The sequence below is a fragment of the Triticum aestivum genome, chromosome 3A (assembly GCF_018294505.1).
Source record: "Triticum aestivum cultivar Chinese Spring chromosome 3A, IWGSC CS RefSeq v2.1, whole genome shotgun sequence".
In the NCBI taxonomy this organism is placed as follows: domain Eukaryota; kingdom Viridiplantae; phylum Streptophyta; class Magnoliopsida; order Poales; family Poaceae; genus Triticum; species Triticum aestivum.
In genome coordinates, this window is record NC_057800.1 from 38,715,064 (window position 1) to 38,726,188 (window position 11,125).

At 47.1% G+C, this 11,125-nt stretch overlaps 2 protein-coding genes across 2 annotated transcripts; one reads left to right on the forward strand and one right to left on the reverse strand.

Annotated features, from left to right (window-relative positions):
* Window positions 1-1,581: 1,581 nt before the first annotated feature.
* Window positions 1,582-2,353, reverse strand: LOC123057769 (germin-like protein 11-1). Its single transcript, XM_044480668.1, has one exon. It carries the CDS (start codon window positions 2,351-2,353, stop codon window positions 1,685-1,687), a length of 669 nt encoding a protein of 222 aa, XP_044336603.1. The 3' UTR covers window positions 1,582-1,684.
* Window positions 2,354-6,359: 4,006 nt separating this feature from the next.
* Window positions 6,360-8,839, forward strand: LOC123060070 (uncharacterized). Its single transcript, XM_044482634.1, has 2 exons — window positions 6,360-8,121; window positions 8,643-8,839. The coding sequence occupies exons 1-2, from the start codon at window positions 6,420-6,422 to the stop codon at window positions 8,723-8,725; spliced, it is 1,785 nt and encodes a 594-aa protein (XP_044338569.1). The 5' UTR covers window positions 6,360-6,419; the 3' UTR covers window positions 8,726-8,839.
* The last annotated feature ends 2,286 nt before the right edge of the window (window positions 8,840-11,125 follow it).

Here is an 11,125-nt window from a genome sequence, read left to right on the forward strand (position 1 = left end):
ATCCTTGCATGGTGTTCAACCAGATCAAGTGTACTGCTGCACTGGGAAGTTGAGCAGTTGTGAACCCACCACCTACTCGTTTTTCTTCATGCAGATGTGCCCAGACGCCTAAGGCTACTCTAGGGATGATAGCTCAAGCACCAGATTCACTTGCCCAACAGGCACCAACTACCAGATCATCTTCTGTGCCTTGAGCGACCTGACATCTTCTACCCCAGATCCTCCTGCACCTGCGTGCCAGGGCCAGATTATCATGGGCATAACTAAGGGCCTCTCTTACCTTCATGAGGAGTGCATGAAGAAAATTGCTCATTTGGATGTCAAGCCACAAAATATCCTCTAGATGAAAACTTCAATGCTATGCTTTCTGATTTTGGACTATGCATCTAATTGATAGAGACATGAGCCAAGTGGTTACTAGAACGAGAGGCACACCTGGCTAGTTAGCTCCAGAATGGTTGACATGGTTACCACAAAATACAGACCAAATACCGTTTGAAATTTTCAAATGTAATTCGCATTCAAATATTTGGCGGAAGACAAATAACTAAGGCACTATACGTTGATCGTTTAAATTCAAAATTTTCAAAAAAACTATCGATTTTTTTTGCTGGAAAGGCCCGTTTACCGAGGGGGGCCGAAAAACTCGGTAACCACGCGGTAACTCGAAATATCGAGCGGTAACCAAAACCTTGCTTGTCGTTCGTCAAGATACATCCGTTTGAGGGACAAGTAATTCCAGACGAAGGAAGTATGACGTAAGATGTATGACTGAGACACAAGTCACATACACAGCTAGCATATCGTACGACAAGCCAGACATGGAAAGACCAACCATGCCTAGAGGGTGCCGAGTCTGACTGAACTATCTCTGCTACTGTTGTGACAATGTAGTGCTCCCTATTATCAGGGTATATGACATCAAATTTCATAAACATTTTTGCAAATCTAGTCAAATAGAAGTTGTGCTGCTTAGCATGCCACTGGGGTGAATTCAAGGTGCAGTCGAGTAACCATTCATTCCCTCGCTGCCGAGTGCTCGGAATCCTATGCACGAGTAGTTAGTTGATTGGTAGGATAGTCCTTGCACAAAACGGTAAGTGGCATCATAGGCATATTCCTATGAATCAAACTTTCCATAAAGAGAGAACAAAAAGTAAGCTTCACTTTCAAAAGAAGGGAGGGAAAAGAAAGGGACCTCCTCAACTGCAAGGAGCAAAAAGAGAACAATACTCAGAAAATGGCATGGAGTTCCGCTGAGTAAAGCAAAAGGAAAAGCAAGGCTACAATACTTACAGTCCAAAGGACGCCAACCTTGGTGATGCTAAATCAAAGAGACTGGCTGGCTGCTGCTTGACGAAAATCTGTGTCAAAGCTGCAATAAGGTTGCAAAACTTGGGTGTGCTTGTGCAACACTACTGAGATAGAAACAACACCATGGAGAGATAACGCATAGCGTCCAGGATTATCATTAGGCTAAACAAGCCACATGTAGGGTAAACAGATAGAAAGTTCTGCTCCCAATATGTGTGTCGCGATACTGCTCTTTATAATTCCTACAGAAATTAATCGGCTAGAGTATAGAGTATAGAACATCACTAAATTGAAATTCTGCCCATATACATGACTTGATTGAAATGTGAAAATCATCATGCGTCGATAAATTATACTATAATTGGTTTCACTAGTAAGTCCATGGAAAATCGGTAGTCTTGTTGTTAGGGATTTCCATCTCTCTGGACTTCATCATTCTGGCCATCAGCCCCTCGACTACATCTGAATCTGGCGCAAACATTGCATGGGTGATGCCAACCACACCAGGGTTCTGACTGTTGAGCACTGAGAACGTCGTCGCAAGACGGAGACCATAGTTCATGATGAAGTGAACCAAACCACGGGGAAAGATGAACACATCCCCCTCACACAGTCTCTTCTGAAACAGCTTACCAGTTGTGTCAAAGAAACCGGCCAGCACGCTGCCATCATGGACAAACATCATCTCGGACGCCCTTGGGTGAGAGTGGGGAAGCACTAACCCATAGGGGTCGATGTCGGTCCGTGCCATCGACATGCCAAGGGTGTTGAGGCCAGGGAACTCTGCGGTGGTGACGATGTATACCGATGACCGGAGAATGTTATCTAGTTTCCCGGCATGATTGAGAAGCAGTGTCTTGAAATCAGAAGCCAGTATGGTGCTAGGGTGCTTGCAGAGGAAACCGTTCATGAACAGCTTCCTTTCACCCTGAGGTGCCATAGGGCACACATCTTGAAGAGGTGGACCATCTGACAGGCTTGGTGGTGTATAGAGGCCAAGAAGGAGGACGTAGGAAAACAGGACAGTGAAGAGCTTCATCTCCTGGACGCGGAGATGGGAGTAGAAAATCATGGGTTTAAATAAAGTGATGAGAAAGGAGTGCAACCAAAGCCAAATCTGTGCAACCTGTATCAGATTTCTTGGAGTTCACTACAGAATTTGCTTCGGATTGTGGCCAAAGTAACAATCTCTGAATTGTGGCAAAAGGGTGAAGGTGTTAATATGAAGCTTTCCGATTCTAACGATGCCCCTAAGCCATTTGTTTCATCTCCAGGCTACCCTACGCTGCAAATCTAGATAAACTGTCACGCTGATGCTGAAAATGCTTCAGACTTGTTCACTTGGCAAGTCTTCAGTAATGCGTGCATTGTATATGGTGCTTGATTCTCAAGTCAATTAGCGTTCCCGTGGTAATGGTGATGGTATCTGAGGAGACGTTGATCGCCTACTTTGTATACTGGTAAAAATTGGCGTGTTTCAGAAATTGCTCCTCATTGATTGTTTAAAAACCAAAGTGATGGTAGCTTCACTGCTTGTGAACATGGAATGATATACCGAAGGTAGTATGATAACATCTGATTTCACATCAGTTCGCAAATCAGCAAACCGAAGGTAAGAAATTGTCACGGCGCATAGCGAGTCATCACCGACCAGTCGACATCACCGGAAGGAGGAGGAGGAGATTCACCTTGTGGATGCTGAGGAGCCCAAGGTCGACGGCGGACCCCGCGGGGACTCACCGGAGACAAATGTGAAAGTAGAGGAGAGCGGTGGCGTGCCACAGGAGCAAGCGGGCGAACGGACGGACGGTTTCGTGAGAGGCTCGAGGTCGCTGCCGCCGCCGCAGGCCGCGCCGGAGCTCCGTCGGCCGATGATAGGGAGGCAGAGGAAGGGGACCAAACCTCGCGCCCCGGGCCTGCAGTGGGTCCCCAGCGCACGATTAGCTCGCCAGGTAATCCCCTAAAAAAAGCAATTACTGCTAAAATGAGAAAGTAAAATTGTAGAAACACAACGTCCATTTAAAATAATCCACCACATTGAAATGTATTATTAGAAAAAAGTTAAAAATGAGATGCAAAAAGTTGGTGCTAGAGAAACTTCCAAATTTTTTGTGTAACTTTTAGTTCATATCTTGTGGCGGTGAGTAGCGAGCTGCTGAGTACGGGCGGCAAGTGCTCCAAAGGGGACGGCTCCGCGCCACCGTCAAGAAGAGGAAGTAGCAGACGGAGGCGACCAAAGAGGATAGCGCGAACGCCCAGCGCCGCATCCTCCGGTGACCGCGACCCTTCGTCCCTGTCGTGTAGACACCACAGAGATGGCGAAGTCGGAGGGAAGGGCGCTGCAGTGAGGTGGCGTCGTGGATGGCAGGAGGAGGGGATGACCGATACAAAAGGAGGGGATAGAGGCGGAAAACCCTATTTTGCTACTCTTTGCGACAAGTTGTCGCTGTTTCGCAAAAGCGAGCGAGCGACTGTTTAGGGCTGGGCCAACCCGTTTAATGTTGCAGCTAGTACCAGTTTTTGGGAACCTTCTATGATGTTTCTAGTAGTTTTTTGTTTGTTTTGGGAACGTTCTAGATGGTTCCTGAACTGGTTTTTTCAGTTTCTCTTTCGTTTTTACTTTTTCTCTTCTTTTTCTTTTTTTCTTTTCTATTTTCTGTTTCTTTTTGTATTTTCATGTTTTTTTATTTTCTTTGACTTTTTCATTATTTCTTTTTCAAAATAATTTTCTGTTTCTCAACCATTGTTATGGAATTAATAAAATGTTCAAATTTTGCTCACAGTTTTTTTAGAAAATGTTTCTGTTTTCGATTTTTCTTCAGAATTCCAAAAAAAATACAATTTTAAAATTTGTTTGATGCTTTTAGAAAATGTTCAAAATTTCAGAAAAGATACGAATTTCACAAAAGGTTCTCTTTTTAAAATTTTGTTCACAAAGTAAAAAGTTCAATTATTTTAAAAACTGTTTCCCTTTTTTTCAAAATTTGTAGACATATTCATATAACTGTTTATGTTTAAAAAATTGTTAAAAATTCAAAAAATGTTCATATTTATATTTTTTCACAAATTAAAAAATGTTCCCGTTTTCAAAATTTGTTCACAAATTCAAGCAATGTTACATTTTAGAAATTTGTTCACAACTTCAAAAAAATTGTTCACCAATTCAAAAAATGTTCGGCTGCAATATCATTTTTTTTCATTTTGTGAAAATTGTTCATAATTTCGATAAGACGTTCATGTTTTCACTTTTGTTCTTATTTTTTGGAAAATGTTAACAACAATTTGTTTGGAAATTTCACGAACTGGTTTTAAGTTTTGTCGCCACTGTTAGTTTCTTTAATTTTTGCATTGTTATTCTTTCACTTGGGTCACCAATCGCCTTATCTATTGAGAAAATTGCCTTATCTATGGAAAGAATTGCCTGCTATGTGTTTGATTCTCGGTCTTTGCATTCTCTCTCCAAATCATCATGACTGCAAATTTAACTTCAAAATTGGAAGAAGGTCTCAGCAATTCTTACACTTATAACTTCAATCCAAACATGGTTATATAATAAAGCCACTCAGACTCCCATAGCCATCGGGTAGGTAAATGTTCTTTTATTGTTGCAAATGAAGCTTTTAAACTTTATAAACCTTTCATCTTGATGTTTGCCCTCTATCAGGTATTCGATTTGTCTAATTAAATAAAGGAATACACCATTTACAATTTTTGTTTTATTTTGGAACAATAGACAATAATAAGTTAAGTAAAGGAATGAACTAAAAAATGAGATTATTATTTTGATCTTTATAGTAGGGGCCCATGGTTGTAATTTCGCCATGGGCCCCCGAAATATCAGGACCGGCCCTGCTTGGGTGAGCCAGTCGCGGTGGCTAGCGCGGCGTTTTCTTCTACAGAAGGTGGTCATTTCAATCCCTATCGTGAACTGTTTTTGCGGTCTTTTATCTCGCGAAGCGAAACCACCGCAAATGGGCTGGCCCAGGGTGATCAGCGCCCTGTGCGAAGGCGCGACTCCTTGCCGCAATAGGCGGGTAGGGTCGTGGAGACGCCACATCAGTTTGGCGGCGACACGGTAGGCCCAAACATAGCAAAATACCGACTCACAAATAGACCCACCACCTGCCCAACACTCTCGGCGCACCTCAGGCCAAGATTTCCTGGGAACTTAGAAACTATACAGATACGCATTAATTAAGTTATATAATTAAGGTGAACGCTCTACTCCAATTGCTTCGCCCCATGTTCCTCTTTCTCTCCTGGGAAAGGCGATTTAGGCGGTGACCCTTCTGCCCGCATCTTCGTGTGGCCGTGGGTCCTCTGCCTTTCTGGCAGTCGCTCCGGCGACGGGAGGGTAGGGACCCCACCGCTGCTGCTCCGACGAGTAGTTAGTCTGGGCTTCGTTTTTTTTGCAGAGATGTTGCATCGGTGGCGGGATCGACGCCGCGTCAGAATAAATTGGCCCTATTTCTACCCCACCTGGTGTTCTTCCAATCGATGATGCTGGGAAGCAGGTAGCCTCTCTTCTTGTCAGGCTCCGGATCTGGCGATTTTAGGTTGTGTCGGCTGGTGTTTCTCGTCATCCATGATGACAGCAGCGGCCATGACAAAGTGTTCGGAGGATTTGAAGCGGGATGTGCGGATAGCAGTGTGCAGCGACATCCATCTTCACCGATCGCATTAGTTGAAGTCGATGACGTTTGGATCAGGCGGACATGCGGATGATCTTCGGCCGACGAGCCACAAAGACTCGGCTCTTTCGTCTTGTGCTGTTATATTTCTTGATGATTGTGTTATATTTCTTGATTTAAAATTCTTTGTGCAAACCTTCAGGTCTTATGTCTCTCTGTTTTTCTGTAAGGGTGTCCACATATGTACTCTGTGTACCAAATTTGTTCAATGAATACGTAGTGCTGCTTCAAGAAAAAGTTATGCACTCTAAAAAAAGTTATATAATTAATCATCATGAGGTAAATCCCTCAAAAAAAATCATGAGGTAAAAGTAGAAACTGAAAAAGTAAAAGCATACGAATCGAGCCCTGTGTCTTCTAGGTCACGGGCGGCGCCTCCATTCCATTCCATTCCAATCCAAGCAGAGAGCAGAGATGAGCCGCCGCCGCAGCCCAGGCCTGAATCCCCAGACCCACGCCAGCCAGGCCGCGGCGAACGCCGGAATGGCCATCCGCCGTAGCCCGCGCCTCCACCCCCAAACCCCCGTGAGCGGGGAGGGCACCGGAGCGACCCGCCGACGCAGCTCGCGGCTCAACCCCCAAATCCACATCGGTGAGGAGGGCGTCGGGTTGGCCCGCCGGCGCAGCACCCGGCTCCACCGCCAAGTCCACGCGAGCGACGAGGGTGGCGCCGTAATCGGCCTCCGTCGCAGCCCGCGGCTCCACCCACAGATCCCCGTGAGCGAGGAGGACGCCGGAGTGACCCGCCGCCGCAGCCCGCGGCTCAATCCCCAAATCCGAGCGAGCGACGAGGGTGGCGCCGTGATAGGCCTCCGTCGCAGCCCGCGGCTGCACCCCCACCTCCACAGGAGCGAGGAGGGCGCCGGAGTGACCAACCGCCGCAGCACGCGGCTCCACCCCCAAGTACACTCGAGCGAGGAGGGCTCCGGAATTACACGCCGCCGCCGCCGCCGCGGCACCTCTCCGGCTGCGCCTGCCTCCCTGCCGGACGACGACGATATGCTCCGGGAGATCCTCATGCGCCTGCCGCCTCAGCCGTCCTCCCTCCTGCGAGCCTCCGCCGTCTGCAAGAGCTGGCTGCGCGTCGCCACCGACCCCCGGTTCCTCCGCAGCTTCTCTGCGCACCACCGCAAGCCGCCACTCCTCGGCGTCTTTGAGAGAGATGACTACGACATCGTGTTCACTCCGGTCCTGGACCCTCCCGACCGCATCCCTCCGGAGCGCTTCAACACACGACAGCAGATACGTGGCTTCCGGAAGGCCGACCTGCTCGGGTGCCGGCAAGGCCGCATCCTCCTCCTGGAGATGGACATGGACTGGTTCATTGTATGGGACCCCATCACCGGTGAGCATCACCATGTCGACATTCCACCAGCGTTCGATAAGTTATCCTACCTCTACGGGGCTGTGCTCTGCGCTGCCACCGACCAGAGCCACATGCATGGCAGCTGCCACTCGAGCCCCTTTAATTTGGTCTTGATGTCCCCGTGCCAAGGCTACGAAGATGGTACTCCACCCATCGCTTGTGTATACTCCTCGGAGACTGGGGCATGGGGCAATCCCATCTCGACAACAAATCGATGTGAGTTTGCTCGATGTAATCCTGGGATCCTTGTTGGTAATGTCCTCTACTGGACGTCTAAGAGTGCGAATGCCAAATCAAAATATTTGAATTTGGATCAGCTCGGAGACGACATAATTGAGTTCGATTTGGATAGGCAGAGTCTTGCGGTGATCAAGGGGCCTCCAAGTCTTAATCATTCCACCACACATCAGATAATCCAGTCAGGGGATTGTGATGTTGGTCTTGCCATATTGTCTCATGGTAGATTTGAAATGTGGGAGAGGAAGGTCAGCTGTCACGGTGGTGCCACATGGTTCCTGCAGAAGATTGTTGAAATGCATACTGTTCTTGGGCTCCCTCCTCAGGCTGAAGGATCGGTGAGAGCGGTCGAAATACTTGGGTATGATGAGGAAAATGGTGCAATGTTTTTATTTGTGGACAACAATGTCTACATGGTTGAAGCAATGTCAATGCAATCCATGAAACTTTATCAATGCAGTCATCACAGCTATGCCAATGACATTCATCCTTTCACAAGTTTCTATGCACCAGGTGACTGCTCATCATTATTCCTTGTGTTTTGGTAGTAACCTAATCTAGTAACGTTCTATATACTTGGTTGCTACAATACCTTCGTTGTGCTTCCCCAATGTCCATTAACAACTTAAACTTAGTTAGAAATTGTTCCTTTACTAGTTGCACAAACTTGTAGCTGTACTGTGTTTTTATGTCTTTGATCTTCAGAGATACCAAATCAAATGTCAAATGAGTAACTCAGCTGTTGTGTTTCCCCTGATTTAATAAGATAGCATGCCTGTTAAATAAACTAGGCTCGTCTACTTCTTCCTGGGATTCAGATAAAAAGGTTTTAAAAAGGGACCTATCCAAGAACCACAGGTTAAGATTTCCCTGATCAAGGTATACTGTAGCTAACTAGCTGATTGACAAATCAGAAAATGTATACATCAAGAATTACGGCAAGAATTAAGTGACTAGAATCTGATGCACTTCTTGTTAATTCTTCCATTAGCCACCAATGCAACAGATCATGCTCTAACGCATTCATTCATCAGTGAAACATGGTGAAGCAGAATGTAGAACTCATCGACAAAGGGAGCTTGATCCACATCCAAGAAACAGACACGTACGGAGCTAGATTTCAGTAAGTCAGTCAAACAAATCTGTAAAATTAAGCACGCGTATGTGCTGGATTTGTAAGCGATTAGTTGATTTGATCCACCAAACGGAAAAGAGAATTGACAGCATTAAATTGTAGAAGGAAAACTAACAGCAACCCAAAATCACCCAAATCACTGGTTGATTAGCAACAAACAAGACGCGCGCGCGTGCGTGGTGATTCGAATCGAAGAAACGGCAAGGCGGCGTTGAGAGTTGAGAGTTGTACCAACCTGAGCCAGGCGGAATAAACCGGAGCAAGGCGGCGTTGGGCGTGGCCGGCGCCGTCGCCGAGGATGAAGCCGTGGTCGTGGCGGAGGAGCCGGCGACGAGCGTCGTGCAGGGGGTAGGCTCGAGCGCGGTCGCCGCGGAGGAGGTGGAGCCGGCGAAGACCGCCGTGCAGGTGGTAGAGTCGAGCGCGGCTGCGGAGGAAGAGGCCGAACCGGCGAACAGCGTCTCGCAGGCGGTAGGCTCGAGCGCGGAGGAGGAGGAGGCGGCGAGCGGGGCCACGGAGGTGGAGGGACCCGTCGAGGAGGAGGCCCCGGACCCGGTGGTCTCGGGCGCGGAGAAGGCGGCCGCGGGCGGGGTCGCGGCGGTGGCTGCAGACCCCGTCGAGGAGGAGGCAACGACGGGGGCCCCGGACCCTGTGGTCTCGGGCGCGGAGAAGGCGGCCGCGGGCGGGGTCGCGGTGGTGGCTGCAGACCCCGCCGAGGAGGAGGAGGTGGCGGCGGCGGATTCCGGCGCCGCGGAGGCCATGGCCGCGAGGGGAGCTTGCAGAGGAAGAAAGGGATTCTGTTACGGTTGGCAGTTGCTTTTGCTGGCGGGCGGGATGCGTTTGAGTTTGAGGAGAGGGAAGGGGCCCTCGTCTCTCTTTTAAAACCTGGTAGCATGCAATGTGTTCGACCGAAAGACGTCTTTTTCTTCCCTCGATAAACGTCTCACGTCTGACGCAACGAAGAAAAAAAAGAATTGCTTTCAAAATAAAATCAGAGGACACATAAAACTCAAAATGATTCCCAACGAAAAGATACATCAACTTCATTGTCCATTTGACGAGTCACCAAGACTACGTGTTTATAAGACTACTACCAGTGTTTCATGTCATACTGACTCGACTATGTAGATGAAAGAGACAATCCAATAATGTTGAAAGCTTCGATTTATGAGAGCGGGGGCTGACCGCTAGGGAAGACGTCGTCATGGATCTCCTCTCCGCATAAGGGTTCTGGGTGAAGACCCTTGTCCGGTGTGGCTAGACAGCGACGACGCTTTGGTCCGTTCTACCTCTTGAAGGCGTTGTCGAGGAGTTTAGGTGTCCTAGGGTGTTGCCTGGGGTTGTTCTCAGTTTCTCCTGTGTTCTCCTTCGGTAGCCTTGTTCATTGCCTTCTTCGCGTTCCGGGTAGCCCGGGATCTGCTTTATAAGAGGGTTACTTCACCATCTTATATCTTTCGGTCGTGTACTTTGTTTGGTTTGTGTCTTTATTTATAAAGGGGGCGAAAGCGGGAAGTGCATGGATGAATCCGGGTGCATATGAACCCACTTTGAAAAACACATTTCTAAATGCTAAAGAAATCTGAAAAAGGTTGCACTGGTACATCTTCATGTTCTATGTGCGTGCATAACGTTTCGCGGAAAAATAACCTTTTTTGTGACCTGTGCAAAAAAAATAATAAAAAATGTGTCATGGAACGCTATTTAGAAGCACTGAAATTTGCCTTTTTTGTGGAGACAAAACAAAAAGACATTTTTTCACAAAACTTTGTGTCGCGCATATACAGTTGCGAACATGTATGAATGAAATTTTCTATTGAATTTTTTGAGATTTTAAAACATGCTTAAAATGTATTTTTTGAAAAGTGGGTGCAGATGCCCCTGGGTTCAGGACGTGCCCACTCGGGCGAAAGCCTGTTTTGAGTGTTGCGATGTTGGATTCCGGCAACCCTTTTGGGTAAATTTACACTTTTTAGCTCTTATTTTTTTTACAACTTTTCTTTTGTTGCCGAACTTCGGATATGTATGTGTAGACATTCAATAAATTGTGTGATAGCCTTATGAATTTCGAAATTTGAAAGCATTCAAAATAAACTTTTAGGAATTCAAAACATCATGATTCTCAACTTTTAGGAAATCCAGATATATATGCATTGAAAGTTCAATTGCTCTACATCCTTTTGATTCACCGTACATTGATTAGCCAACTTAACAGATGATTCTAAAAGGATTGTAATCACTGCGTCGAAGCCTGGCCGCCGCCCTTCTCCTCAACCCCCTCCCTCTCGATCTCCACCTTCCTGATCTAATATAGTCTTCCAGTCACCACCGCCCCTTTCCTCGACCCCCTCCCTCCCGATCTCCTCCTTCTTGATCTAATCCAGGCTT

Bases quoted from the DNA above. Each gene is read 5' to 3' on its own strand.
- LOC123060070 (XM_044482634.1), top strand. From the start codon at position 6,420: ATGAGCCGCCGCCGCAGCCCAGGCCTGAATCCCCAGACCCACGCCAGC. The intron at 8,122-8,642 runs GTGACTGCTCAT...TTCATTCATCAG, and splicing joins CACAAGTTTCTATGCACCAG to TGAAACATGGTGAAGCAGAA.
- LOC123057769 (XM_044480668.1), bottom strand. From the start codon at position 2,353: ATGAAGCTCTTCACTGTCCTGTTTTCCTACGTCCTCCTTCTTGGCCTC.